General features: G+C 61.2%; 1 protein-coding gene across 1 annotated transcript; it reads left to right on the top strand.

Annotated features, from left to right (window-relative positions):
• The first annotated feature begins 742 nt into the window (after positions 1–742).
• On the top strand, positions 743–3,851 carry CEBPA (CCAAT enhancer binding protein alpha). Its single transcript, XM_055238230.2, has one exon. The coding sequence runs from the start codon at positions 1,373–1,375 to the stop codon at positions 2,447–2,449; it is 1,077 nt and encodes a 358-aa protein (XP_055094205.1). The 5' UTR covers positions 743–1,372; the 3' UTR covers positions 2,450–3,851.
• The last annotated feature ends 4,662 nt before the right edge of the window (positions 3,852–8,513 follow it).

Genomic DNA, 8,513 nt, shown 5'->3' with positions numbered 1-8,513 from the left:
ACAGTCCGTAGCCGCCACCCCGGCCCCAGTAAAGAATGCGAGGGACGCACGTGGCTGGGGGTCTCAGTGGCAAGCTCCTTCCCCCGCAGCGGTGAGAGCATTAGCTGCCGCACTCAAGGGGCCCCAGGGCCTGACCGCCTCGGTCCCTAGGATCCCGGGGACTACAGCGCCCGGCAAACCACTGGGCAGAGTTCTCCCTGTGGGTGATCAGACCTGGCAGCCCGGCGGCCTGGACACCCTCGCTCCCGCCGTTGGCGCCCACCTGAATGGGGAGGGGGGGGAGGAAGCGGTGGCTTCGGGCGTCGCGAGCTGCGGCCCCCGCCTCGGAATCCCGGCCCCAGAGTCAAGTTTGTCTCCTCCCTCGGTGCGCCCCTCCCCGTGCTCGCCCGGGCGTCCAGCTCGGCTCGTCTGGGGGGCACGCCCGTCCCGCAGGAAAAAAAATCGGCGACTCCACGTCGGGTAACAGCGCCGGCTCCGCGCGCCTAGCAAGCCGCGCGCTCCGGCCTGAAGAAGTAATTATAAAGAAAGTTTTCCAGCCCGGGCGGATCGACCGGCCAGGTCCTCCAGGCTCCCGGGCCGAGGCCGCCTCCGCTCCCCGCGGGGTCCTAGCGCCCTGCGCGGCGCCGCCCATGGGACCCCGGCGTCCTTCGAGAGGTGCCTCTGCGCGGAATCACAGGGGTAGCCTGGAGATCAGAGCTAGGAGACGCAGAGCCACCGCGCTCCGGGCCTCTCCGCGCGTCCCAAACGGCCCCCCACCGGCCCCAGCACCGCTGCTCTGCGCCGCAGCCTCCCCGGGACGCGGGTCCCAGACAGGCCTGGTTCTGGCTTTGAAAGCGAGTCCGCGCCGCAGCAGCTCAAGACCAAGACTCGCCCTCCGCCCCCCACCCCCACCCCGTGCAGCCTCGGGATACTCCTGGGCTCCCGGCAGTGGCTGGATACGGGCGCCTAGGGGAGGCAGGAGGAGGGGGCCCCCGCTACCGACCACGTGGGCGCGGGGGCGACAGCCGGGCCGGGGGCGGAGCTTGGAGCGAGCGCCGCGTCTCTGCTGGGCGCGCAGGAGGCGGTGGCCGTTGCGCCGCGGCCTGCCTGGGGATCGCCGCGCTGGGCCGCGCTCGTTAGCCGCCCCATCCCGGCCGCGCGCTAGGACCCAGCAGGCGCCGCGCCGCCGCCGCCCGGGGACAGAGGCCGCCTCCGACTCTAGGGGGCGACGCGGCCCGCTGGGTATAAAAGCTGGGCTGGCGCGGGCCGGGCCATTAGCGACCCGGAGCTGCGCGGGCGCGGACGAGCAGCGTCTCCAGGTGGGCGGCGGCGACGCCCCGCGCAGGCTGGAGGCCGCCGAGGCTCGCCATGCCGGGAGAACTCTAGCTCCCCCATGGAGTCGGCCGACTTCTACGAGGCGGAGCCGCGGCCCCCGATGAGCAGCCACCTGCAGAGCCCCCCGCACGCGCCCAGCAGCGCCGCCTTCGGCTTTCCCCGGGGCGCGGGCCCCGCGCAGCCTCCTGCCCCACCTGCCGCCCCAGAGCCGCTGGGCGGCATCTGCGAGCACGAGACGTCCATCGACATCAGCGCCTACATCGACCCGGCCGCCTTCAACGACGAGTTCCTGGCCGACCTGTTCCAGCACAGCCGGCAGCAGGAGAAGGCCAAGGCGGCCGCGGGCCCCGCGGGCGGCGGCGGCGGCGGCGACTTTGACTACTCGGGCGCGCCCGCGGGCCCGGGCGGCGCCGTCATGCCCGGGGGAGCGCACGGGCCCCCGCCCGGCTACGGCTGCGCGGCCGCCGGCTACCTGGACGGCAGGCTGGAGCCCCTGTACGAGCGCGTCGGGGCGCCGGCGCTGCGGCCGCTGGTGATCAAGCAGGAGCCCCGCGAGGAGGATGAAGCCAAGCAGCTGGCGCTGGCCGGCCTCTTCCCTTACCAGCCGCCGCCGCCGCCGCCGCCCTCGCACCCGCACCCGCACCCGCCGCCCGCGCACCTGGCCGCCCCGCACCTGCAGTTCCAGATCGCGCACTGCGGCCAGACCACCATGCACCTGCAGCCCGGTCACCCTACGCCGCCGCCCACGCCCGTGCCCAGCCCGCACCCCGCGCCCGCGCTCGGTGCCGCCGGCCTGCCGGGCCCCGGCAGCGCGCTCAAGGGGCTGGGCGCCGCGCACGCCGACCTCCGCGCGAGTGGCGGCAGCGGCGCGGGCAAGGCCAAGAAGTCGGTGGACAAGAACAGCAACGAGTACCGGGTGCGGCGCGAGCGCAACAACATCGCGGTGCGCAAGAGCCGCGACAAGGCCAAGCAGCGCAACGTGGAGACGCAGCAGAAGGTGCTGGAGCTGACCAGTGACAATGACCGCCTGCGCAAGCGGGTGGAACAGCTGAGCCGCGAACTAGACACGCTGCGGGGCATCTTCCGCCAGCTGCCAGAGAGCTCCTTGGTCAAGGCCATGGGCAACTGCGCGTGAGGCGCGCGGCTGTGGGACCGCCCTGGGCCAGCCTCCGGCGGGGACCCAGGGAGTGGTTTGGGGTCGCCAGATCTCGAGGCTTGCATCAGCCGTGCGAGCCAGGACTAGGAGATTCCGGTGCCTCCTGAAAGCCTGGCCTGCTCCGCGTGTCCCCTCCCTTCTTCTGCGCCGGACTTGGTGCGTCTAAGATGAGGGGGCCAGGCGGTGGCTTCTCCCTGCGAGGAGGGGAGAATTCTTGGGGCTGAGCTGGGAGCCCGGCAACTCTAGTATTAAGGATAACCTTGTGCCTTGGAAATGCAAACTCACCGCTCCGATGCCTACCGAGTAGGGGGAGCAAATCGTGCCTTGTCATTTTATTTGGAGGTTTCCTGCCTCCTTCCCGAGGCTACAGCAGACCCCCATGAGAGAAAGAGGGGAGCAGGCCCGTGGCAGGAGGAGGGCTCAGGGAGCTGAGATCCCGACAAGCCTGCCAGCCCCAGCCGCTCCTCCGCGCCTGTCCTTAGAAAGGGGTGGAAACATAGGGACTTGGGGCTTGGAACCTAAGGTTGTTCCCCTAGTTCTACATGAAGGTGGAGGGTCTCTGGTTCCACGCCTCTCCCACCTCGCTCCGCACACACCCCGCCTCAGCCTGCTATAGGCTGGGCTTCCCCTTGGGGCGGAACTCACTGAGATGGGGGTCACCAGGTGACCAGTGGGAGCCCCCACCCCGAGTCAGACGAGAAAGCTAGGTCGTGGGTCAGCTCTGAGGATGTATACCCCTGGTGGGAGAGGGAGACCTAGAGATCTGGCCGTGGGGCGGGCATGGGGGGTGAAGGGCCACTGGGACCCTCAGCCTTGTTTGTACTGTATGCCTTCAGCATTGCCTAGGAACACGAAGCACGATTAGTCCATCCCAGAGGGACTGGAGTTATGACAAGCTTTCCAAATATTTTGCTTTATCAGCCGATATCAACACTTGTATCGGGCCTCTGTGGCCCAGCAGTGCCTTGTGCAATGTGAATGTGCGCGTCTCTGCTAAACCACCATTTTATTTGGTTTTTGTTTTGTTTTGGTTTTGCTCGGATACTTGCCAAAATGAGATTCTCCGTCGGCAGCTGGGGGAAGGGTCTGAGACTCTTTCCTTTTGGTTTTGGGATTACTTGTGATCCTGGGGGACCAATGAGGTGAGGGGGGTTCTCCTTTGCCCTCAGCTTTCCCCAGCCCCTCCGGCCTGGGCTGCCCACAAGGCTTGTCCCCCAGAGGCCCTGGCTCCTGGTCGGGAAGGGAGGTGGCCTCCCGCCAACGCATCACTGGGGCTGGGAGCAGGGAAGGACGGCTTGGTTCTCTTCTTTTGGGGAGAACGTAGAGTCTCACCCTAGATGTTTTATGTATTATATCTATAATATAAACATATCAAAGTCAATGTCAGTGTCTTTTTAAAACCAGAAAGAAGCTACTTCCAAGGTTGTCTGTGGGCCAGGTCACATTTGTGAATAATACAGCATTTTCCCTGGTGGCAGTCCTGACTTTCGTGAGCTCTCCATCCATCCTGAGCCCCTTACCCTAAGAGGGTGACTTACTTCCCCCAGGCAAGACAAATAAATAGCAGAGGACAAAGCTCCAAATGGAGTATGTCCAGAGCCTGAAGGCAGTCTCTTGGTGTCAGGGGAGGGGGCTGAAGGGGTTACGGGGCTGAGGCCTTGGCGAGGCTTCTTATCTGCCCCTGGGAGGAGGAGAGGGAGTCCTCTGCCTGAGGGGCAGGCCTGGCTTAGCAGCCCCAGGCTCAAGGAGCCCTTTGTGCAGACTTCCTTGCAAATCACCTATAGCTCCAGCCCCGGCAGCCTCACTCACACCCACCGCAGCTCCAGATTCCAGCAGGACCCTCAGCCAGCAGGAAGAGGCCTCCAGTGGTAGGACTCTCCAACCCTCTCCTCTTTCCCTGGACCATGTGGCTACACCCTACCCCTGCGAGGCCTGAAGGCAGCCTGAAGAGACAGAGCCCTCCATCCAGCCCTCCACACCTGCCCAGCCCCAGCCCTCACAAGAAAGGGGGCTGAGGCAGGCCTGCAACAGGGGTCTGGTCCTGCCCCACACACTGGCTGTTCAAGAACTGACCCAGCATCCACACTCCCCACTGCATTCATCCCGGACCCAGCAGGGGACTGAGTGCTGGTGTGCCGCCAACTCCAATGAGCACCCTGTAAGGTCAGGCACTCTGGCACCCCCCTTAGCAGCAGTGACAGCCAAGCAAGGGAGGGCAGCCCTTATGCCTGAACTAACAAGGCCTGGGAGGAAGAGGCCCAGGAGGCTGATGGTTCTTTTCAGATTTTACCCTCACGAAGGGTAAAGGATAAATTGCACTTTTTTTTTTTTTTTTTTTTTTTTTAACTCTGTACCGAGAGAATGTTCACTGAGTGGCTTACTGTGTGTGCCGATGCGGGCTGAGGCATTTTCGAGAAATTACACATTCCTTTTACACTCTGGAAGCTTAGCTTTACCTGCCTGCGTGGTTAGCTGGCACCCCTTCCGGCCCCCAGCTCTGTCCTGTGTCTGGCCGCCTCCTCACCCACGGCCGCCCTTGGCAGAGGAGAGGCCATGAGCCCAGTGAGGAGGCGGCGCCTGCCCCACCACCCTGGGAACAGAGGAGGCAGAGCCCCGCCGCGTGCCCAGAGGCCTGGGGCAGGCCACAGCTTGCTAAGCCCCAGCAAACCCTCTGAGTTCAGTGCTAATTCCAGTTTTTCTTGTTTGAGGGGGCTGATCCCTGTCTTCCCCCTTTCCCCCCAGAACAGGTCCTAGGACGGGAGGGGGTGGGGCAACCCTCCTGCCCTCACTCCTTCCTCTCCTCTCTGCTGTGCCAGCCAGCTAGGGGCTTCCTCTTTCAAAGCTGTCGGCTCCCGGAAAGGATCCCTCCTACCCCGAGTCTTCCTCCTCGTCCTGAGTTCCAGGGTGGGCTTTGTTAGGGACAAGAAGGATCCAATCACATCCAGCCCCAGGGAAGGGATGAGGAGGGCGAGGCCCCCGGGGGGTGCCAAAGTAGAGGGGAGGAAGGTCTTTTGGGCGGCATGGGGTGAACCTGCCCAGCATGTACCCCATGCCCAGCTGTAGGGGCCTCCCGGGAACAGAGTCACCCTCGGCCACCCACCGCTTCCTGCAGGGTTCCTCACAGTTCCCCTCCTGACTATGACCTTCAGGAAGAACCATTCCAAGAGCCCAGCACTGAACACACCTCAAGTATTTATCGGATGCCTACTGTAGGCCAGGGCCTGCGCCAAAGATGGGGCACTGGGCTGGGAACAAGCCGACTCTGCTCTGGCTCTGGGGGAGCTCACACCCTTGAGGCCCTAAGCTGTGGTTTAAGGTTGCCAAGTGCAACGAAAGGGAGCTCAGAGTGTGAACAGGGTCCACCAGGGAGGGCTTTCTGGAGGCAGCAGCTTCGATGAAACACCTGGGGAGGGTGGCCTCCTGCTGGCCCCAGTCCCAAGATGCCTGGATGCTTCTCCTTTGCCCTGATCTCCCCTTGACATGTAGCACCTGACTGCGGGGACCTCGCCCCCCTTGCTGCACCACTCCTGAGCCCTGTGTCCCATGACAGCGCTGTTCAGGGTTAGCTGGCCTTCAAGGAAAGGGCAAGGGTAGAAGGGAGGGAGGCATCTCCTCTGCTGCCAGATGCGTCCTGATGGCTTAGTGCTGTCACGGCTATTACTCTTATCTCCTGGATCTCCTGGGAATCTGTGAACGTGGGGTTTGGCCCTGACACCTGCGATGAGCCACTGGGCCTGGTGAGGAGTGTCTGCCCCTCCCAGCTCTCCCACCTGCTCCTTCCCAGGCAGGAACCTGCCAGGCCTCCTCCAGGAGCTGCTGATCTCACAGGAGGGGAGGGGGCCACTCATGGGGAAGGACAAGGGATAGCAGAAACCCCTGACTTTGTTTAGCCAAGAGGGGCCTCCAAGGCACCCACAGGCCTTCTCCAGGCATGGGGCAGAGTCCTTGCCTAGACGGTGTTGATATTCCAGCTGTTTCTTTCCTATACTAGGGAAGAGGGGAAGGTTTTTCTGTTCTTTTCTTTTCTTAGAGACAGGGTCTCACTTTGTCACCCAGGATGGTGTACAGTGGTGCAGTCACCACTCCCGCAACCTCAAACTCCTGAACTCACACAATCCTCCTGCCTCAGCCTCCTACTCAGCCTTTAAGTAGCTGCTGGGACTAATTTTATTTTTCATAGAGATGGGGGTCTTGCTGTGTTTCCCAGGCTGGTTCAGAATTCCCGGCCTCAAGTGATCTTCCCTCCTCAGCCTCCCAAAGTGCTGTGATTACAAGCGCGAGCCACCCTGCCAGGCCTCTTTTTCCTTTCTTTACATAAAATTAACCCACTAGCACCTTTGAAAGCTTTCTTGATTCTGTGAAAGACGCTTGCTATCTCTTCTCTCTGGACAACCCCACCTCTCCCCCTCCCCCACGCCCCTCTCTGCGGATGGAGTGTTTGACGTAAGCTGAGGCCCAGGAAAGATACCGATTCACTATCAAAGCATCCTAGCCCCATCCCAGAGCAATTAAAAAGCCAGATGGAATCTCTGGGAAAACGGCATTAATAACACGAACAATCTGTGTTGGCCGGGGGAACCCAGGAGCCCCAGGCAGGGGTGGGGCTGTGGGGGGAGGGAAGCTGGGGTGCCGAAGTGGAAGCTCACAGCAACATCTCCACCCTGTTGTGGTGGCCGGGGATGGGGCCGCCGTAAGGGTATGCTAGGTCCAGATGTAGCTGGACTGTCCCCTCCAGCCCTTGCAAGGCCCACAGTGCACCCTGGATCCTGGTGGCTGCAGACCGAGCCAGACAAATGTGGAACCCATTACTCAGACAGCTGCAGCCCTGGCTAGCCCCGTTCTGGCACCCAAGAGCTTTGCTTCCCTTAGGTTTGTTTTTATTTATATTTTTCTAGCCTTCTGGCTCCACCCACTAGGAACAGGCTTCTCCGGGTTTGGCTGGCATAGACACCATTTCTCTCCATTTGCTGTGCCCACATCCACTGCCTGTGCTCAACAATAGCAGAAGACAGTGTTGGGGAACTCTAGTAGGCCTGAACCCCAGAAGCTCCCCTTAGAATGCAAAGGCTGGGTGCAGTGGCTCATACCTGTAATTCCAGCACTTTGAGAGACTGAGGTGGGAGGATTGCTTGAGCCCAGGAGTTCAAGAAGAGTCTGGGCAACATAGTGAGACCCTGTGTCTCCAAAAATATTATCCTAGTGTGGTGGCACATGCTTGTAGTCTCAGCTACTCAGGAGGCTGAGGTGGGAGGATCGTTTGAGCCTAGGAGTTGGAGGCTGTTGTGAGCTATGATCACACCACTGCACTCCAGCCTGGAAAACAGAGCAAGACCCTGTCTCAAAAATAAGAAAAAAACAGAATGCAAAGCGGTAGACACTTTGAGCAAGACCAGCTGAGCTCTCAAAAGCCAGCATGATTGCTGGGGCAGCCGGGGCACAGGGTTCACACTGCCCGGCTCCCTTGAGGGGCCCAGAAGAGGCTGGACCAGGGCGACAGGCAAAGAATCCTCTATGAATTCAAAGCCTTTTCTAGGCAGAGCCAAGAAGTGAGACTCTTCTATAGCAGCCCCGTTTTTCAGACTTGTCTGCAGGCTCACCCGACTTAAAGACGTAGTTCTCCTGCAGCCATCAAGCTGGGGTGGGAAACTAGCTTGTTTAAGAAACATCTTTTGTGGTTGTCACATAGCCAGAGAGCCATTTTCTGACACTCATCCTCACTGTCCCCTCAACCTCATCCTCCACCTTTATCCTCCCTGGAAACTCTTCTCCCCAAGGTCACACTAGCTCCTAAAGCCAAATCAAATGACCACTCCTGGGGTCCTTCCTGCCTGTCTTGGCCTCCTACTGAACTTGGCTGCAGCAGACTTCAAGTGTCTGGATATGCAGGTCTTGAACATACGTGTTTGAATGCAAGGATCTCTCTCCTTCTTTACAAGACATCCTCACCCTCTCCTTTCTATCCAAGGGTTCATTGGGTTGGCCCAAGGTCCACCAAGCAAGCTGCACCATTGTCAGAGGCAACACAAGAGCACAATAAATAAGG

This window comes from Symphalangus syndactylus, chromosome 13 (genome assembly GCF_028878055.3).
Source record: "Symphalangus syndactylus isolate Jambi chromosome 13, NHGRI_mSymSyn1-v2.1_pri, whole genome shotgun sequence".
Classification (NCBI taxonomy): Eukaryota; Metazoa; Chordata; class Mammalia; order Primates; family Hylobatidae; genus Symphalangus; species Symphalangus syndactylus.
This window is presented reverse-complemented; position numbering and strand designations above follow the sequence as displayed.